Source organism: Herpailurus yagouaroundi, unplaced genomic scaffold (assembly GCF_014898765.1).
Source record: "Herpailurus yagouaroundi ecotype Mexico unplaced genomic scaffold, PumYag 29, whole genome shotgun sequence".
NCBI classification, from domain to species: domain Eukaryota; kingdom Metazoa; phylum Chordata; class Mammalia; order Carnivora; family Felidae; genus Herpailurus; species Herpailurus yagouaroundi.
The window spans coordinates 98560612-98582918 of record NW_024412377.1 but is presented as its reverse complement, the minus strand read 5'-3'; the positions used below and the strand labels follow the sequence as shown (position 1 = coordinate 98582918).

Below are 22307 nucleotides of genomic sequence, written 5' to 3'. Positions count from 1 at the left end.
TTCTAATTATTGATAAGTTTTTATTGCCAGTTTGTTACTTGTTTTTTTGGTTGTTTTTGTAGGTTTTCTCTGATCCTTTTCTTGCTCTCTTTCATGATTTGCTTGTTTTATTTAGTGATACACTTGGATTCCATTCTCTTTATTCTTTGCACATCTCTTACTGGTTTTTGATTTGTGGTTACCATTAGATTTGCATATAATCTTTTCTGCATATAGCTGTCTATATTAAATTAAGGATCACTTAAGTTTGAACACATTTTTCAGTCCTCTCCATGTTTTAGGTATATGGTTGTGATATTTTTCATCCTTTTACTCTGTGAATCCCTTGACTGATTTTTTTACAGAAATACTGATTTTTACTGCTTTTGTGTTCCCTACCTTTTATACCCTGCCTTATGGTCTTTCCTTTCCACTCAGTCCCTTTTAATGTTTCTTGTAGCGCTGGTTTAGTGGTCATGAAATTGTTTAGTTTTTGTTTGAGAAACTTTTTATCTTTCCTTCTATTCTGAATGAAAACTTTCCTGGAAAGAGTATTTTTGGCTTCAGACTTTTTTCTGTCAGCACCTTGAATATATCATGCCACTCCCTTCTGCTCTGCAAAGTGTCTGCTGAAATATCTGCTGATAGCCTAATGGGGTTTCCTTTGTATGTAACTGTCTCCTTTTCTCTTGCTGCTTTAAAAGTTTTTTTTTTTTTACTATCAGGAAAATTTTATTTTTATCTTTATTTTTGATAACATACATATTTTTTAAATTTAAATCCAACTGAGTTAACATACAGTGTAATAATGACTTCAGGAATAGAATCTAGTGATTCAGAACTTACGTATAACACCCAGTGCTCATCCCAACAAGTGCCCTTCTTAATGCCCATCTCCCATTTAGCCTATCCCCTGATCCAGCACCCCACCAGCAACCCTCACTTTGTTCTCTGTATTTAAGAGTCTCTTAAGGTTTGTCTCCCTCTCTGTTTTTGTCTTATTTTTGCTTCCCTTTCCCTGTGTTCATCTGTATTGTTTCTTAAATTCCACATATAAGTGAAATCATATATTTGTCTTTGTCTGACGGACTTATTTCACTTATTATAATACATTCTAGATCCATCCATGTTGTTGCAAATGGCAAGATTTCATTCTTTTTGATCTCCCAGTAATCTTGTGTGTGTGTGTGTGTACACACAGTAGAATATATTGTGTGTATACATAAACACACACACACACACACACCACATCTTCTTTACCTGTTCATCAGTTGATGGACGTTAGGGCTCTTTCCATAATTTGGCTATTGTCGATAGTGTTGCTATAAACTTTGGGGTGCATGTTCCCCTTTGAATCAACATTCCTGGATCCTTTGGATAAATGCCTAGTAGTGCAACTACTGGATAATAGGTAAAAAACAATTTTTCTTTCATAACTACCTTTTGTAATCTTGATTCTCCTGTGTCTTGTTATGGACTTCATTTGCTTGATTTTGTTGGTGGATCTCTGTGCCTCCTGGATCTGGATATCTGTTTCCTCCCCCCGATTAGAGAAATTTTCAGCTAGTATTTCTTCAAAGAAATTTTCTGCCCCATTTTCTCTTCTCTTTCTGGGATCCCCATAATGTAACTGTTATTATGCTTGATGAAGTCACTGAGTTCCCTAATTTATTGTAATTTTGCATAATTTTTCCCTCTCATTTGTTCAGTTTGATTACATTCCATTACTTTGCCCATTACTGTTTTCAAGTCCGGTTAGTATATTTCTGATCATTTTTTTAAAAAATCTCTATAATGTTACTTATATCTGTTATGTTTAGGTCTCTTATGGTTTTGTCCTGTTCTTTCATTTGTGATACATTCCTCTGTCTCCTCATTTTGTCTCACTCTCTGTGTTAGGAATGTCAGTTATATCTCTTACTATTAAAGTAGTGAGCAGGATGTGCCCTTTTTTCTAGGTGGCACTGCTCCTCCTCCACAGGAGATGTACAGCCACCACCAGGGACTGGGGCCAGCCAGGGCCTTTCTGCTAACCACAGGAAACAAGGTTGCAGTTTTAACAAGTGCATGCATCCTCTGCAAGAGGTTGGGATATGTGGTTTTGGCAAGGTTTGCCAGGGTCGTCAGGGGGAAGGGATCTGCAGCCCAGGGACTGAGGGAGTGCTGGTTGGAGGGGCAGGGTGTCGAGTAAGCAAGTCGGGTAGTGAATTTGGACACTGCACTGTTCTCACAGGTGGCTAGGTACTTTTACTGGGATCGGGGGAAGGAAATGGCACCTGCCAGTTCCTTTGTTCCTGGAGAAATCCCGCAGCTGAATGAGACCAGTAACTAACTCTCCCTCTGGTAAGCCCCAGATGCCTTTTAAAAGGCTGTTTGCTGTGCTGTCTCTTTAAAAGCAGGGACTCAGCTTCCTATCACTCTCTGGGCTTTCCCAGAGCCTAGCCTATTCCTTTTCAAAGTTGCAGGCTTTAAGTTCGTCTGATTGTAAGCACTCAGGAAATTCAGTTCCTATAATTTTTAAAGCCAAATGCCATATGGATTCTTCTTCCTCTTGGAGGCTCCTCAATATGATAGCCTGTTTCTTACCCCCTCTCTGTGGCTATGGCTCCCTCCCTCAGGTGGTCAGTCCCACAATATTTAAGTTCCCAGCATGTCTTTGCCCTTTCTACCCTCTTCAATGTGGCCTCTTCTGTACATTTAAGGTATGGAATTTGTTTGGCCAGGCTTTGGGTCATTTTCTGGATTGTTGGCACTGATGTGAGTGTTATCTAGCTGGAGTAGGCGAGTTTAGGGTCCTCCTACTCTGCCATCTAACCAATAAGTCTCATCTTCAATTTTTAAAAAAATTTTAAATGTTTGTTTTTGAGAGAGAGAGAGAGAGAGAGAGTGCTTGAGTGAGGAGGGGGCAGAGAAATAAGGAGACACAGATTCCAAAACAGGCTCCAGGCTCTGAGCCATCAGCACAGAGCCAGACATGGGGCTCAAAATCACAAACCGTGAGATCATGACCTGAGCTGAAGTCGGACGGTTAACCGACTGAGTCACCCAGGTGCCCCTCCTCTTCATTTTTTAATTTTATTTGAGTCCTTTCTTTTTTTTCATGATGAATCTCACTAAAGGTCTGTCTGTTCTTTTTTTTTTTTAAAGAACCAGCTGTTAATTTCATTGATTTTTTTTGTATTGTGTTTTTAGTCTCTATTTTATTTATTTGTGGTCTTATTTTTAATAGTTGGTTTGTTTGCTTTTGGTTTTTGTTTTACTAACTTTGGGCGTTGTTCTTTTTCTAGCTCCTTTAGATGTAAGGTCAAATTGTTTCAGATTTTTCTTGTTTCTTGAGGTAGACCTGTATTGCTATAAACTTGCCTCTTAGAACTGCTTTTTCTTAATCCCAAAGATTTCGAATCATTTTGTTTTTATTTTCATTTGCCTCTTGGTATTTTTAAATTTCCTCTTTGACTTCTTGCTTGACCTGTTGGTTGTTTAATAACATTTGTTTAGCCTCCTCTTTTTTCTGGGTTTTCCAGTTTTTATTTTATTATAATTGATTTCTAGTTTCCTATACTTTCATATAGATGTTTGATATTATTCCATTGTTCTTACATTTATTGAGACTTGTTTCAGATCATGTGGTCTACCATGTGATCTGTCCTAGAGAATGTTCCCACGAGCACTTGAAAAGAGGTACAAGAACCAGACACAAATAGCAAAAATCCCATATCCTAGAAGGAAAACAGGTGTAAGTACCCTAAATGGGCTGAACAGTCTTGTCGTTGTAGGAAACATTCCAGAAGTCAAGTTGTCAGACACCAGCCAGTGGCCAACCCTACAAACAGGTTGTTCTAAAGTTTGCAATCCCTGACCTTAACTCTGTTCAGTTCAAAGTACTTTCTAATTTCTTTTTTTATTTCTTCTTTGGTCCATGGGCTATTTAAAGTGTGTTTTTTACTTTCCAATTATTTAGGAATTTTATAGATTTCTGTTACTGGTTTCTAATTTTATGTGGTCAAGATAACATAATTTCTGTGATTTGAATCCATTTAAAATTACTGAGACGTGTTTTATAGCCAGATGCACATCTGTTTCATTAACATTCAAATTCATTTGAAAGGTTATGTATTCTATTGTTGTTGAGTAGTGTCCTATAAATGCCAGTGAGGGTCAACGTGGTTGATAGCATTCTCCATATCTTCTGTGTTTTACTACTTACTTTCTAGTTCAGTCATGGGCTATAAGCAGCATTAAGATCCTTCTCTGTGATTGTGAACGTTGTCTGTTTCTCCCTTTAAATCTATCAAATTTTGTTTCTTGTTTTTTGAAGCTCTGTTGTTAAGTAATGTAGATAAATGATTAGTCTTTCTGATGAACTGATGCTTTTATCATTATGAAAAATCCAACTTGATATCTGGTAATACTCTATCTTAAAATCTATTTTAGTTGATATTAGTATAGCCATTCATTCTAGCCTTCTTAAATTTGTTTTCATGATGTATCTATTCCCATCCATTTACTTTGAATCTGTGTCTATTTGAGGTATATTTCTTACGGACAGCATATTGTTGGGGTTTGATTTTTATCAGTTCTGACCATCTCTGTGTCTTCATTGGAATGTTTAATTCATTAACTTTTAATGTAACTATGAATATGGTTGGGTTTGGGTTTACCATTTTTTTTTGCTATTTGTACTTCTGTTTTGTTTTTGTTTTCTCTGTTTCTTTATACAGTCCTTTTAGATTAAACAACTTTTATTTTATTTTATTTTTATTCTTTTAAATGTTTATTTTTGAGGGAGAGAGAGAGACAGAACATGAGTGGGGGAGGGGCAGAGAGAGAGGAGGGGACACAGAATCTGAAGCAGGCTCCAGGCTCTGAGCTGTCAGCACAGAGCCCGACGCGGGGCTCAAACTCACAGACCACAAGATCATGACCTGAGCCGAAGCCAGACGCTCAACTGACTGAGCCACCCAGGCACCCCTAGATTAAACAACTTTTAAAGCGCTGTTTTATTTATCTACTGGCTTTTTGTTAAATCTCTTTGGATTTCTTTAATGGTTGATCTAGGGATTACTATAACCTTAACTTTACATGGTCTAGTTAACCCAATATTGCACCAATTCTTGTGAAACATAGAAACCTTGCAACTGTCTATTTACCAACTCTCCTTCCTATCCTTTATGCTATAATTTTCATATATATTATAAACCCCATAAGAGAGTGCTGCTATTTTTGCCCTGAACATACATTTTAAAAAATTAAGAGAAATTTTTTTCTAGTATTTACCCAAGTATCTGCTGTATCTGAGCACTAAAGATTGATGAGAAGACAGCATGAACACTTATTCTGTCCTTCCACCCTATCTCTTTTCAGTTCTGTCCCCTTAGGCAAATCCCCTCAACACTTGGTCCCGGTGCCTCCTCCCTCTGACATGTCAGTAGATGTCTTAACTGCCTACAGGCTGTGGACTAAACCAGTCTCTCACACACCCCTCAACTCTTGGATCTCTAGTTCTTTTTTTTTTTTTTTTTTTTGGATATATGATCAGACATGATTTCTTATTTAAGGGTAGTTGACATACAGTGTTACATTAGTTTCAGGTATACAACATAACCATTCCACAACTATATACATTATGCTATGCTGACAAGTATAGCTACCATCTGTCAACATATAATGCTATTACCGTACCATTGACTCTATTTCCTGTGCTGTACCTTTTATCCTTGTGACTTATTTAACTCTAACTGGAAGCCTGTACTTCCTACTCCCCTTCACCCGATTTGTCTGTCCCCCCACCCTCTTCCCATCTGGCAGCCACCAGTTTATTCTCTGTGTTTATAGGTCTGTTTCTGATTTATTTGTTTGTTCATTTGTTTTGTTTTTAGATTCCACATGAGTGAAATCAGATGGTGTTTGTCTTTCTGTCTGACTTACTTAGCATAATACCCTCTAGTTCCATCCATGTGGTTGCAAATGGCAAGATTTCATTCCTTTTTTATGGCTGAATAATATTCCTGTGTCTGTGTGTGTGTGTGTGTGTGTGTGTGTGTGTGTGTGAGAGAGAGAGAGAGAGAGAGAGAGAGAGAGAGAGAGAGAGAGAGATCTTCTCTGTCCATTCCTCTGCTGATGGACGCTGAGGTTGCTTCCGTATATTGGGTGTTGTAAATAATGCTGCAATAAACATATAGGAACATACGTCTTTTCAAGTTAGTGTTTTCATTTTCTTTGGGTACACATCCAGTAGTGGAATTTCTGGTTTCTGTTGTAATTCTATTTTTAATTTTTTGAGAAACCTCGATTATTTTCCACAATTTCTGTGCCAATTTACATTCCCACCAACTGTGCATGAAGATTGCCTTTCCTCACATCCTCACCAACATGTGTTATTTCTTGTTTTTTTGTTACTAGCCATGCTAACAGGTGTGAGGTGCTATCTTATTGTGATTTTGATTTGCATTTCCCTAATGATTAGTGATGTTAAGCATCTTTTCCTGTGTCTGTGGGTGTTCTCTGTGTCTTCTTTGGAAAAAGGTCTATTCAGGTCCTCTGCCTATTTTTAAATCTGATTATTTGTTATTTTGGTGTTGAATTGTGTAAGTTCTTTATATAGTTTAGATATTAACCCCTTTTCAGTGCATCATTTGCAAATATCTTCTCTCATTTACTAGGTTACCTTTTCATTTCATTGATGTTTTCCTTTGCTCTACAAAAGCCTTTAATTATGGTGTGGTCCCCAGTAGTTTACTTTTGTTTTTGCTTCCCTTGGCTGAGGAGACATATCCAGAAAAATGTTTCTTCGTGTATTGCTTATGTGTTCTTCTAAGGAGTTTTATGGTTTCAGGTCTCACATTTAGGTTAATCCCTTGGGTGTTAATTTTTGTGTATGGTGTAGCAAAGCTGTCCAGTTTCATTCTTTTGCGTGTAGCTGTCCAGTGTGTCCAGCACCATTTATTGAAGAGACTGTCTTCCCCCCCATTGTGTATTCTTGCCTTCTTTGTTGTAGGTTAATTGACCATATACACATAAGTTTATTTCTGCACTCTCTATCCTGTTACATTGAACTGTGTATCTCATTTTGTGCTAGTACCATACTGTTATGATTATTATAGCTTTGTAGCATATCTTGAAATCTGGGATTGTGATACCTCCAGCTTTGTTCTTCTTTTTCAAGATTGCTTTGGCTATTTGAGGTCTTTTCTGGCTCCATACAAATTTTAGTATTGTTTGTTCTGGTTCTGTGAGGTATGCTTTTGGTGTTTTAATAGGGATTACATTAAATCTGTAGATTGCTTTGGGTAGTATGCACGTATTCACAATATTTTTCCATTTGTGTTGTCTTCAGTTTCATTCATCAGTGTTCTATAGTTTTCAAAGTGTAGGTCTTCTACCCCCTTGGTTTATCCTAGGTATTTTGTTCTTTTTGATGGATTTGTAAATGGAGTTGTTTTCTTCATTTGTTATTCTGCCGCATCATTGTTATCATATGGAAATGCAACAGATTTCTGTATTTTGTGTCCTGCAACTTTACTGAATTTATTTATTTTAATAGCTTCTGGTGGAACCTTTAAGGTTTTCTATGTATAGTGTCCTGACACCTGCATATAATGACAGTTTGACTTTTCCTTACCATTTGGATGTCTGTTACTTCTTGTCTGATTGGTGTGTGTGGGACTTCTATTAGTAGGTCAAATGAAAGTGCTGAGAGTGGACCTCCTTGTTGTGTTCCTGACCATAAGGTAAAGCTCTCACTTTTTCACCACTGAGTGTGATGTTAGTTGTGTTTGTCATCTATGGCTTTTATGATGTTGAGGTATAGTGTCTTGAAACGGACATTGCTGTGAGTTACTGTCATGAATAGATGTTGAATTTTGTCAAATGCTTTGTTTGCAACTGCTGAGATGATAATGTGATTTTTTCTTTTTCATTTTGTCCCTTTGGTGTATCATGTTGATTGATTTGCAGATTTTGAATTATTTTTGTATCCTTGGAATAAATCCCACTTGATCCTGGTGAATGATCCTTTTAATACATTGTTGAATTCAGTTTGCTAATATTTTGTTGAAGATTTTTGCATCTGTGTTCAGCAGGGTTATTGGTCTGTAGTATGTTGTTGTTTTTTGTTTTGTTTTGTTTTTTGTTTTTTTACTGTCTTTGGCTTTGGTATCAGGGTATTGCTGGCCTCATAGAATGTATTAGGAAGATTTCTTTCCCCTTCTCTCTCTCTCTTTTTTTTTTTTTTGGAATAGTTTGAGAAGAATAGGTATTAATTCATCTGAAATGTTTTATAGACTTCACCTGTGAATCTATCTTGGGCTCTCTAATTCTTGAGAAATTGCCTTGTTAATGTGGATTTTTAGATGTTGGAATAGTGCCCGGGAGACAGAACATTCCCATCCCAGAAAAGTATCAAATAGCTGCCACATGTGTGATGATTTACATGTTATGCCATTGCCCTGATGAGGTCACTAAGGAAGCACCAGCTGTGTCTCTAGGAGTTTCTCTTGATAAGAGTTCTTGGTAGTGTGGTAAACAGTCCCTTATGATTGTACTACATTATCTTCTCTACTGAAGCAGGCCCATGTGCAGTGGCATGGCCAGTAGTTTGAACTCTTGAGGAAGACTACGTGTCCAAGGGTTCTGTGAGAATGTGGTGATGAGGCTCCATGTGAATAGCTGCAGGAAGGGAGGATCAGGTGAGATGAGTGGACCAGTCTAAATGATCCCAAATTGTTACCTGGACAGGACCAAAACTGTAACAGAAAATGCTTCAGTTTTAAGTCTCTTTGGGTTTCCAGCTGCTTTCAGACATGAATTTTAGATACTTTTTCCTGGCACATCTTCAGCATAATAATATCAGAATCTGTAGAATTGAAAGATTGGGAAAAGAGGAAATGAAACCCCATCTGTCTGTTGAAAGTTGAGGATGTATCTCATGACTGTATTTGATACCATCTGTTCCTATGTCCCTTCGGTCAGCCAGGCCACTCCGGAAAATTCAGTGCCCTCCTACAGCTAGCCTCTCATCACCAGACTCCACTCAGAGCCATTACTGACCGAAGAAAGAGGTACAGTTACAGCCTTCTAGTAACGATGTTCCTGCTTCGGCCTGAGTGGCATTGTTATTGTGTCTGGAAGGTAAAAAAAGGCTGTCCCTGCCACATGGGATTTATATACTTTTTAAAAATTATGAATCCTGATTGATTCACCCATCATGTTACCCCTTTTCAGGGCAAAGGAGCACTGTGTAATGCCCCTCTTGTGTCTTCATTCTTAAGGGAGCATTTCATTTCCAGTCCAAATTAGATTAATGGTCTCGTTTACTAGCATAGACTGGCAGCTTAGGACCAGAAATGGCAGCAGTGACCCAGAAGTGAGAGGCACAGGCAGCATAGGGCTGTGCAGAGTCCCACTGGGAATTAGGAGCTAGCGATGGTGGCTGGGAACCCTGTCAGACACTCCTGAGCATGCACCCATCCATCTGACACAAGCAGGAACTAAGCTTAAAAGGGCCTGCCAGGTCCAGCCAGCTGCTGGCTGGTCAGTGTGAATTCCACAGCCCCTCCAGCTCATGGGGTGCTACTTCTGCCCGTATTCTTCTCCCCTGAAGCCACGGCATTTGGGAGGTCAAGGATGGGCACATGGCTCATAACTCTGTTTCCCACATTTGGGGCGCTCCTGGATCTCAACTGTTGGCATATCTAGTTGCTACCTAACCTATTCATACTTGTTTTTCTTTAGAAAGAGTCACTTTTAAAACTTTGTATAACCATAATAATTAAAGTGGAATACCAAAATCACTAGCCACAATGGAAGGTAACAGTAAATATAGATATCCTAGAGAAAGACCGTCCATGTATCAAATTCTTTACAAAGTGTTAGGTGTTAAACATAATAGCACCACCCTGAGGCTTTCCCCTTGATATACTCAGAAGGCTTGGGAAAATGCTGAAGGGTAAATGACTTGAATATATGAGGCAAGGTTATTTAGCATCATATTTTGGAATTCCCTAAACTTTTTAACCTTCACCATCCCACCCCTTGCAAAATACTGTCTTTGGTACTTCTGAAACAGCTTACTGAAACTATATCTCTTTTATTCTCGGTCACATCCCTGGTACCGAAAACATTACCCAACACATAGTATACACTCAACAAACACTTAATGAATAGATCCATTGTGACAGTACTTGGTTTTTGTCCCCTGTTATACAGTAAAGCATTTGAAAGCAGGGACTCTGTTGTAACCATCTTTGTGTCTTAGGCCCAATAAATATTTCTGGAGTTGAACTAGAAAATGAGGTATCAGCTAGAAAATGGCCTTTTTCTCCTGGGAGTGATTGTTCACAAATGTAAACAGAGATTCTAATGAACAGCATTTTCAGAACCTCAGGACACACAGTGATAAAGCTGTTTTACTCTTTTGTTCTCTCATTATTACTAATTTTTCCTTTGTGCTGTCCTCTCTCTGCAGTAGCTATCAAAGGGCCTGATTTACAAAGCACAGGTCCTGCTGCTTGCTTCTGTCTTAGGCTAATCACAGTGCAACAGAGGCCCCCAGTGTCATTAAACACTTCAGTGACTCTGTTGAGCACTAGTGGAACATGGGTGGGAAACTGTGATCTTTGCAGTTTCCTCATTCTCTTGACAAAATTGAGTAGGCACAGCAGTTTCCACATAAAAGTGTTTCACAAAAGTGCCATCAGTCTGTGACAATTCTTTAAGAGGAAGAAACTTTAAGGAAAATGAAATCTCCTTCGGAAGCTCTTTATATGTTTCTCTTTGTCACTGAGCGGTGAGGGGACACAGGCCAAGCAAATGATGGCATAAAAGTGAGAAACACAGCACATCGGAGCACACCACATATGCTCAGCGTATGCTTTAAAGGAAATGGTTTTTGTAAACTAAAATCAGTCCTGAAATAATAAACAATGGAAACATCCCTGAATCCAGATTCTCCACAAACAAGATACATCTCTGAAAGAGAAGGTAAAGAGAACCAGTGTTATCTGGGCACCCACCATGGGCTAGTCCAGTGGTTCTCAAAGAAAGGCTAACTAACTTGGATGTAAATTAAAAAAAAAAAAAAAAAGGCCACTGGATCAGCTGCCTCAGCCTCACAGGGAACTTGTTAGAAACACAAAGTCTCAGGCCCCAACCCAGATCTACTGAAACAGAAAGGGTGGGGGTGGAGCCAAGCCCTGTGCTTTCACAAGCCTTCCAGGTAATTCTGGTAAAAGGCCAGCTTGGAAGCTACTGGGCTGGGCATTTTACACACATTATTTCATTTGATCTAGACTCTAAATAGTAGGTGTTGGTCCCCATTTACCCATAAGGAAACTGAGACTCAATAAAGTTCATAACGTACCAGGTTTATACCGCTAGAAATGGAGATATTAAGACATCTGTTGGCATGCCTGAGATTTTTCCACTTAAATCAATGATTTTTCAACTCACTGTAATGTTAAAAAATCACCTGGAGATTAACTGTTAAAATATGGATTCTCATACTCACTCAGTGAGTCTGGAGAGTCTGAGAGTCGGTAGTTCTGACAAGCACCCAGGTGTCAGCCAAGTTGCTGGTGCCCAGAGCACTGTGAGTAGGGGGTCCTCGTGTATTACAACATTGCCCCCAGATCCACAGCCTTGGCCTCATCTGGGAACTTTAACGTTAGAGATCCAGATTCTAGGCTTCCCCCAGAACTGGTGCATCACAAACTCTGGGGATGGCCCCCTGCACCTGTTTGAACATGCCCTTAACGTGGTTCTATTCATGCTGAAGTTTGAGAACCACTGTCATATTTTCATAGTAGAAAACTCAGTATTTTCCAGGTATGAAGCAAAGTGGTGCTTACATTGTAGGTCTTTGAAAGCCATTAAAAAGAGAAACTGACAAGGGAAAAAAGAGTGAAACATTTCAACTGGAATGGTACGCGAATTAAGTGTTTTTCCAGGAGATAAAGATTAAAAAAAAAACTATCACTGGCTACATAATGAGTGCTTCTTTGTAATGGCTCTTGCAAATGCATGTTGAATGTGGGGCTGGCGGGCACCGGCACTAAGGTAAGAAAATATTGACTGAGGGATATCAGTGATATCTGAACATACTAGATCTGGCATTGCTCCATTTGGTGTTTGTTTGCTGTTTGGTGGGAATTTTGAGAAGTGTGTTATCAAACAGTTTTTGAAAATAGAGTAGACAGAAAACATCTTTGATCTAGGCATCAGATGCTTTTAGCATCCAAGGAAATACTTCTCAGTAAAGAAGGTATTTTCAGTAAAGAAACATGATCAAAGAAACTATTATATCACACACTGTCATTTTTATTACATGTAAATGAAGGGAGGGTCTCAAATGACTCAGTTTCTGTGATTACATCTCTCATCCAGCATTTGAACTCTCCTGAAGTCTTGTCACATACATGAAAGCATTCAGTTTTGTCTTGAAGTTGTTGATCAAGTATGTCCAATCTTAAAAAAAAAAAAAAAAGATTTCTTAGTAAGTTGGCTTTGTAAGCTACACTAATTTTAGAAAGTAGTACTTGTCTTCATTTTAACCAGAGTTTTTACCTCTTTTCATAATACGTGGGAGTGAGGGAGACCCAAAAACAAACAACATACGGGCATACTTGGGAGACAGCGCAGGTTGGGTTCCAGACCACTACAGTGAAGTGAGTATCTCAGTAAAGCAAGTCAGATGAATTATGGGGTGTCCCAGGGCATATAAAAGTTATGTTTACGCTATGCTGTGGTCTGTTAAGTGCATAATAGCATTATGTCTAGAAAGACAGTGTACATACCTTAATTTAAAACTATTTTATTGCTAAAAAATGCTAACCATCATCTGAGTTTTCATTGAGTCATTATCTTTTTGCTGGTGGAGAGTCTTGCCTTAGTGTTGATGGCTGATCAGGTGGTGAGTGCTGAAGGCTGGGGTTGCCATGGCAATTTCTTAAAATGGGACCACAGGGAAGTTTGCCACATTGATCGACATTTCCTTTCCCCAACAAGTTCTGGGTAGTATGTGATGCTATTTGATACCATTTAACTCATAGTAGAACTTCTTTGAAAATTAGAGTCCGTCCTCTCAAACCCTGCCCTGCTTTATCAGCTACATGTGATCTTCCAAATTCTTTATTGTCATTTCAACAGTCTTCATAGTATCTTCATCAGGAGCAGATTCTATCTCAAGAAACCACTTTCTTTCTTTGTTCATCCACAAGAAGCAATTCCTCATTTGTTAAAGTTCTATGAGATTGCCGCAATTCGGTCACATTTTCAGGCTCCACTTTTTAAGTATGTGTTTTATTTTTAGTTGAAGTGTAGTTGACATACAGTGCTACCTTAGTTACAGTCCAGTTTTCTCAACATCATTTATTGAAGAGACCATCTTTTCCCCATTGTGTATTCTTGCCTCCTTTGTCATAGACTAATTGGTCATATAATTGTAGGTTTCCTTCTGGGCTTTCTTATCCTGTTCCATTGCCCTATTTTTTGTACCATTACCATACTTTTTAAATTATCATAGCTTTTAGCCTATCTTGAAATCTGGGATTGTGATATCTTCAGAGTTGTCTTTTGTTTTTTTTTTAAACGTTTATTTATTTTTGAGACAGGGAGAGACAGAGCATGAACAGGGGAGGGTCAGAGAGAGAGGGAGACACAGAATCTGAAACAGGCTCCAGGCTCTGAGCTGTCAGCACAGAGCCCGGCACGGGGCTCGAACTCACGGACCGCGAGATCATGACCTGAGCCAAAGTCGGATGCTCAACTGACTGAGCCACCCAGGCGTCCCAGAGTTGTCTTTTTAAAAAATTTTTATCTATTTTGAAAAAGAGAGTGAGTGCAGAGAAGGGACAGACAGAGAGGGAGAGAGAAAATCCCAAGCAGGCTTCACACTGTTATCATACAGCCTGACATGGGGCTTGATCTCGCAAACCATGAGATCATGACCTGAGCTGAAATCAAGAGTCAGTGCTTAACCGATTCAGCCAACCTGGTGCCCCCAGATTTTTTTTGTCTTAAGATTGCTTTGGCTACTCAGAGTCTTTTGTGGTCCCATACAAATTTTGGTATTTGTGTTATAATTCTGTGAAAAATACTGTTGGTATTTTGATAGAGATTACGTTGAATCTGTAGATTGCTTTGGGTAGTATGCACAATTTAACAATATTCTTCCATTCCATGAGCATGGAGTATCTTTCCATTTGTTTGTGTCATCTTAGATTTCTTTTATCATTGTTTCACAGTTTTCAAAATGTAGGTCTTTAATCTCCTTGGTTAAATTTATTCCTAGGTATTTTTATTATTTTTGATGCAATTATAAATGAAATTGTTTTCTTAATTTCTTTTTCTGTTACTTTGATATTAGTGTGTAGAAATGCAACAGGTTTTTGTATTTTTTTATCCTGCAAATTTACTGAGTTCACTTATTACTTTTTTTTTAAGTTTACTTATTTATTTTTGAGAGAGACAGAGGAAGAGTGACGAGGCAAGGAGGAGAGAGAGGGAGAGACAATCCCAAGCAGGCTCTGTGCTGTCAGCACAGAGCCCATTACAGGGTTTGAACTCACAAGCTGTGAGATCATGCTCTGAACTGATATCAAGAGTTGGACAGTTAACTGACTGAGCCACCCAGGTGCCCCTCACTTATTACTTTTAATAGTTTTTTTTGATGGAGTCTTTAGGATATTCTCTGTATAGGATGTCCTCTGCAAATAGTGACAATTTGACTTCTTCCTTACCATTTCGATATATTTTATTTCTTGTCTGATTGCTGTGAGTAGGACTTCCATTATTATATTGAATAAAAGTGGTAAGAGTGGACATCCTTGTGGTGTCCCTGATCTAAGAGGTAAAGCTCTTAGTTTTTCACCACTGAGTGTAATGTTAATTGTGTTTGTCATAGATGGCATTTATTAAGTTGAGATTCTCTCTATACTCACTTTGTTGAGAGTTTTTATCATGAATGGATGTTGCATTTTGTCAAATGCTTTTTCTTCATCTGTTGAGATCATGTGATTTTTATTCTTCATTTAGTTGACATAGTGTCATTAATTGATTCCTGGATATTAAACCATCCTTGAATCTCCTTCTTCATCAGGGTGCATGATCCTTTTAATGTATTGTTGAATTCATTTTGTTAACATTTCGTTGAAGAATTTGCATCTATTTCTATCAGGGATATTGGCGTGTAGTTGGATTCCGTTGTTTTTCTAGGGCCTTTGTCTGGTTTTGGTATTAGAGTAATGCTGGCCTTGAATATGTGTTTGGAAGCTTTCCTTCTTCTATTTCCCTCATTCTTTTGGGAATAATTTGAGAAGAATAGGAATCCTCTAAATGTTTGGTAGAATTTGCCCAGGAATCCACGTGTTCCTGGACTTTACTTTGTTCGGAATTTTTGATTACCAATTCAATTTCATACTAGTTACAATCTGTTGACATTGTCTATTTCTTCTTGATGCAATTCTGGAAGATTGTATGTTTCTAGGAATTTATCCGTTTCTTCTAGGTTGTCCCATTTGTTGGCATATAATTTCTCATATTTCTGTGGTGTCAGTTGTTACCTCTCCTTTTTCGTTTCTGATTTTACTTACTTGGGTCCCCTTTTTTTCTTAATGAGTCTGAGTAAAGGCTTAGCAATTTTACTCTCTTTTCAAAGAACCAGCTCTTGGTTTCAGTGATCTTTTCTATTATATTTTTTGTCTCTATTTCATTTATTTCTGCTTTTCATTATTTCCTTCTCCCTACTGGCTTTTGGTTTCCTTTTATTTATTTATTTTTTTAAGTTCCTTTTGGTGTAAGGTTAGATTGTTGAGATTTTGTTTGTTTTTAGAGGTAGGCTTCTATCACTGTAAATTTCCCTCTTAAAACTGCTTTTGCTCTCTCCCAAAGATTTTGGGCCAATATGTTTCATTTTCATGTGTCACCACATATTTTTTTGATCTCCTCTTTGACTTCTTTGTTGACTCATTGGTGGTTTAGTAGCATGTTGTTTAGCTTCCATGTGTTTGTGGATTTTTTTTTCCATTTTTTTTTCTTGTAATTGATTTCTAGTTTCATACTGTTGTGGTTGGAAAAGATGCTTGGTATTTTTCAGTTTTCTTAAATTTATTGAGACTTGTTTTGAGGCCTAACATGTGATCTGTCCTGGAGAATGTTCCATTAAGTACTTGAAAAGAATGTGTACTGTACTGTTTTTGGATGGAATATTGTGTATATGTCTGTTAAGTCCATCTGGTATAATATGTTGTTCAAAGCCACTGTTTTCTTACTGATTATCTGCCTGTATGATCTATCCACTGTTATAAAAGTCTCCTAGTCTTATGTCAGATTTCTGTCAATTTCCTCCTTTAGGTCTGATAATATTTGCTTTATATATGTAGGCGGTTCAATGTTGGGTGCATAGGTATTTAAAATTGTTAAATTTTCTTGTTAGATTGACGTTGGGTATGTAGATACTTAAATTTGTTGGTGCGTAGGTATTTAATAGTATGTCCTTTTGTTGGATTGATCCCTCAATCATTATGTAATGCCTTCCTTTTTCTCTTGTTACAGTCTTTCCTTTTAAAGTCTACTTTGATATAAGTATGCTACCTGGCTCTTTTTTTCCACTTTCATTTACATGGAATATCTTTTTCCATCCCTTCATTTCAGTCTGTATGTGTCTTTAGGTCTGAAGTGATTGTCTTTTAGGAAACATATAGATGGGCCTTGTTTTTGTTTTTCAGGTGGTTTTTTTTTTAATCCATTCAGTCACCCATTCAGTCTTTAGATTGGAGCCCTTAGACCATTTACCTTTAGAATTAATTATTGATGGATATTTATTGCCATTTTCTTTTGTTTTCTGATTGTTTTTCTAGTAATACTCTATTCCTTTTCTCCTCTTATTCTCTTTCCTTGTGATTTCTTATTTTCTCTAGTGTTATGCTTGGTTTTCTTTTTCTTTTTGTATATGTGTATCTATTACAGGTTTTCCTAAGTATGTAACAGTCTATATTAAGTTGATGGTCACTTAAGTTTGAACACATTCTGAAAGAACTTTTACTGTCCCTGCTCCACATTTTGTGTATGTGCACATCTTTTTACAAATTTTTATTTTGTGAATCCCCTTGCCTTTTGTAATATTCTTGTTTCTAATTATAGTCCTTTCTTTTCTACTTAAAGAGGTCTTTTTAACATTTCTTGTAAGGCAGGTGTAATGGTGATGAACTCCTTTACTTTTTTGTCTGGGAAATTCTATTTCTCCTTCAGTTCTGAGTGATAATTTTGCTACACAGAATATTCTTGGTTGCAGGGTTTTTTTTTCCTTTTAGCACTTTGAATATGTGATGCCTCTCCCTTCTGGCCTGCAACGTTTTACTGAAAAATCAGCTGACAGCCTTATGAGGTTTTTCTTGTACATAAATATTTGTCTCTTGCTGTTTTTCAAATTCTCTTTGTTTTTAAACTTTGACATTTTGATTATTAGGTGTTGTGATGTTCATGATGTGGAACTCTCTGTGCCTCTTGAAACTGGTATCTGTTTTGTTCCCCACGTTAGGGAGGCTTTCAGCTATTATTTTTTTCAAGTAAGCTTTATGCTGTTTCTCTCTCTTCTTCTTCTGGGATCCCTATAATACTAATGTTTGTTCTCTTGACATGGTCAAAGAGATCCCTTAACCTATCCGCATTTTTAAAAAATTCTTCTTTCCTTTTGTTGTGCAGTTTGGGTGTTTTCCATTACTCTGCCTTCCTGATGGCTGATACCTTCTGCATCCTCTGATCTACCGTTGATTTCCTCTAGTGTATTTTTCATCTCAGTTATTTTATTCTGAAACTCTGATTGGTCCTTTTTTATATTTCTCTTTGTTGAAGCTCTCACTAAGTTCCTTCACTGTCATCTCCTTACTTTGCTTGACTTTCTATGTTTGTTTTTGTGAATTAGGTATAACAGCTACTCTTCTAACCTAGAAGGAATGTTGTGTATTGTTATCCCCTGTGTAGACTGTGTGTGCCTGGTGTCGTTGGCTGACTAGAGCTGATGTATGCATATTCTGAGGCGTTACTGAAACTTTCTGCACAGGGGATGCCCTGGCAGGACACCTGAAGCTGAAGTGGGTGCAAGCCGTGGGGTCTCAGGGTTCAACACACAGAGATCACCCTGGTTCAGGCTCTACTTCTCATTTTAATTCTCTTGCTATGTCTACACCATCCACAGTATTGAATTCATAAAAGTCATCATTAGGGTTGAAAATCACCTTCTTTCAAATTCTTTTTAATGTTGTTATTTTGACCTCTTCCCATGAAACACCAATATTCTTTTTTTTTAATGTATGTTTATTTATTTTGAGAGAGAGAGTGTATGCAGGGGAGGGGCAGAGAGAGGGAGAATCCCAAGCAGGTTCCATGCCGTGAGTGCAGAGCCCAACATGGGGCCTGAACCCACAAACCGTGAGATCATGACCTGAGCTGAAATCAGGAGTTGAATGCTTAACCAGTTGAGCCACCCAGGTGCCCCAAACCATCAAGATTCTTAATGGTGACAAGGGTGCTATTGTCATGCATGGGCATAGTTGACTTATCTCTCTTCCTACCCTACAGTGCTCAGGCCCATGTTCCCTGCTTGGCTGCCTACCAGAGAACAACAAACTATGGAAATGCTCATTCTCTGTTTACTTCCTCAGTGAGCATGACCAAGAATTATGAGAAAATAACTTTAGTGGAGTCATTCATGCCAAGTCATAAATGACTGGTGGGTTTAGACCTCCAAGAAAAAAATTCAAATTCTTAAAGATTTTTTCATCCAGGTGAATCTTTAGTTGTAAAAGGGTTGTGGGGAAGGACATTATTCAGAAGAGTAATGTAGATAACCTGAGTGTGGAAGCTCTGAAAAAACTTAGCACAGCTGGAGAGTAAGCAGCAAAGGTCCTTAGGCACCGCACCTGCTGCAGTGGATCATGAAATGAGTCATGGAATAGGATCCTGGGTGGCAGGTGCTAACCTTGCCCTGCACATCCTCTGCTTGTAGAGCAAGTGACATCGAAGGGTATGTCCAGTCTGTGTTACTGTCCCTAGAAGAGAATCCAGCAGAGTTAGATGAACCATTTCAGGGGCAGCAGTTGTGGAGGGGGTGCAGTGAGTTCAGCTCCAAAAGTGCCAAATGCCACATCCTGTTTGGAGAAAGAAAGGAAGTTACCTCAGAAGATGGACCTGGTACGTTTCATCTCTCCTCCCTGTTGCCTCTTCTCCCATCTGGGACCAAGGCACTTCCATCCTAAAGGCAGAGTTGGGCTATGTATATACTAGACCTTGGGCTTCATCTGGCCCAAAGATGAAGACAGACAGAACACAAAGGCCACGTTGACCTTGTAGGAGGTCCCCAGTTCAGTCATCTCGCCTGTGGGGGTCACCAATAGACGAGCCAATGGCCTTTTTAGATAACCAGGGAAGTCATAGGACTTTGTTCCTACGGGAGAGATGTATTGTGATTCAGAGAGAAAAGCCAAATATTTAAAGATAACTTGCTTTTGAGCTAAAGTTGATTGAGAAAACAGTTTGCAAGGCAAAAGTTGTATTCATTTGGTAGAGTATCAAAAATTCACACTGTACTCGGTAGCTTTGTAACAAATGGTCTTCATCTGTAAAGAAAATATATAAAGCAGCCATTCACAGAAGAAATAACAAGGTCCCATAATTATGGATCCCATTTTTATGACCTGCTATGCGTCACAGCCCTCAGTCACATTTTGACATGTCAGTTTTGACATTTTTAACATGTCAGTTTTACATGATTATTTTTCAATGGTTCAGTCAACCTGGAACGTTGTACCGGTTATCTGATATATAGGCAACTTGTGGCTATTTATTACAGCTGATGTTGCTAAACCATACTAATCTTCCTTCATAGTACCACACACTCACCTGTCTTGTTTTTCAAGTTAACTTATCCCATTCATTGAGTGGCTGCAAAGGCTTGGTTGTCCAAACGACTGGAAGGAGGTGGAGTTAGCAGGAAAGGAGCATGATTTTAAGCGTGATACAGCTAAATGCAACTTGGTAACAGTGTCTCACTTATAAACAGAAAAAATGCAACATCCCAAAGCGTGTATATTGTTTTCTAGTGTTAATGACTTCATTCATCATTTGATGGATATTTAGTGAGCATTAGCATAAAATCATTAGCACACACAAAAAATCTGATAATGAGAAGGAACTAGTGTTAAGCTGCATCCAAAGTTCAGATCTTGTGAATATACATTTTGTAAAATGACTCTGTCCATAATTGAGGAGCATTGGAAGAGACTTTTAGGATGGTTTTTTAGAAATCCTGGGCTTAAATTCCGATTATTTTTATACTACAGAAAAATTTTATAACCCATCTGAAATTTAAATAGATTATGTTAGCTTTATAAAAATTTTTTTGTTACGGCTTTTTGTCTTTCTGCATTTTTGCAAATGGTCAAAATGGGAACAGCTGAGTGGAGGTGTAGATGTCCTGGGTAAAAAGTGCATCCCTTGGGTATCTCCTTGCTCTCAGGTTCAGCCATTCTATAAGTGTCTGAATGTAATGGAGCATTTATAGTATTATCACTTGATGTACATCTTTCATCTGTTTATATTATCAGTGTAACTTCTTGATTTCTTGAGTCCTCAGAGCTTTTTGATTAAATTGTTTGGCTGGAAATGTGGCTAATACCATATTTAAAATTTCTTTCTCTTGTTTTACCAAACTTTTTGAACAACTTTAGATTCACAAGGTTCATCGTGATTCAGGAGACAATTCTCAGACAGGTGAGAATACTTCAAATTCACTCCACTGGCATTTGTGGGTTCAAGTCTGTAAATTACTCTGAAGAAATGTAGTTTGACACTCACCACCCCAGAATGTGGATTACTAAAATCTGAGTGTGGATATTGGAAGGCTGGAGAGCCAGCATAAAAGCAGAATCCCTTCAAAAGTTTGAAATCTTCATTCATGGCAACCTTTTCTACTGAATGCCTTTATCATGCTGGTTTTATTTTACTGGCTGGAGACCATATAGAGCAGATACACCTTAAAAAGAGAGTAGCCAGAAGTCCAGGAGAGAGACACTGTTGTTACACCCTGGTCAGGCTACCCGTTCTTCGTAGCTCTTGTTATCGGTCTAATTAGAAAATGTGGGTTGGCCTGTCATGGAAGTCCAGAGCACTGAGGTCCCATTTCAGTCCCCACTCCCTTGCTTTATACCTTGGGCAGTACTCTGTCTGACCCTTGGATTCCTCAACCCTCAAACGAGGAAATGACTAGATGACTTCTATATTTGAAAGGTCTGGATTTCTCTGATCATTAGAGGCAAAATTCAGTCTATCAGAAATTTAAACTTCTTATTCGTCTACACACACACACGATATTCTTTCCTCTGTTAGTGGTTTTCCCAACCATTAGTGCATAAAGTTAGACCCTGGGCTACCTATTTAGTCCCTCTCCTTGACTCTAGGATGGACCATATTTTAACATACTCAGACTCAAGTTCATCTTTCTGAGCTTTAGTTTCTTCGCTTGTAAAATGAATTAACAATGTGCATCTCATTGTTATGAAAAATAAAGGAGAAAGTGTATGTAATATGTGACTGTACCTGCCATTTAACTCTTGGATATCCTCCTTCCCTTCCTCTACCCTTTTCCTTCCTCTGCCCTTGCCCCTCCCTCCCTCTATGTCTCTGTCTCTGCCTCTGCCTCTGCCTCTCTCTCTCTTTATGTTTATCTCTTGTAAGAGTATTATTTTAATTAACTTATTAGGCGCCAAAAAATGTTGCAAGCATTTTCATATCCTTTACTGTGCCCAGCATTGCCTTGCACATATTAGGGTCAACAAATGCTCCCAAAACATTGATAAATTGAAACTATCCCATCTTACAAAACATAGGTTCCACTGTTTGACGTGCTCTTTGACTTGGAGCTACCTACATAATCTCTCCAAGTTCAAGTTTTCTCACTGGTAAAATGAAGATTGTACTATGTACTTTCAGAATTGTTATAATGATCACATAAGATAATTTACATTTAAAGTAAATATTGAAGCACAATGTCTGGTGCAGAGTAGGTGCTCAGTAAATGTTCGCTATTTTTTTTTTAATTATTGACACTATATCCCCTTTTGCCATTGAATAAAGATATTTAAATTTTCTTTATCTTTGTTTTCTTTGGTCTGTAAATTCATTCCAAAGCATCTCTTGGGAGAATGAATAATGAATTATTCGACTTAAATGGCCTTTATTGAAGAATAATTTCTCCAAACTTTTAGTAATTTCTGTTGCTACATTCTCTTAATTTCAGCTGAGATAATATCAGGAAGAACAAGAATTATATATCTTGG

The 22307-nt window shown here is 38.1% G+C and overlaps 1 protein-coding gene and 1 pseudogene across 6 annotated transcripts in view; one reads left to right on the top strand and one right to left on the bottom strand.

Annotated features, from left to right (window-relative positions):
* Window positions 1-19343, bottom strand: part of LOC121040709 (ubiquitin-60S ribosomal protein L40-like) — a 49277-nt pseudogene extending 29934 nt beyond the window's left edge.
* PDE8B (phosphodiesterase 8B) overlaps window positions 1-22307 on the top strand; it is a 270623-nt gene that overhangs the window by 217375 nt on the left and 30941 nt on the right. For all 6 annotated transcript variants that reach the window (XM_040450213.1, XM_040450253.1, XM_040450228.1 and 3 more), the window contains exon 11: window positions 20700-20742. In XM_040450213.1, the coding sequence (XP_040306147.1) occupies window positions 20700-20742 (43 nt within the window). The remainder of the gene's footprint in view (window positions 1-20699; window positions 20743-22307) is intronic.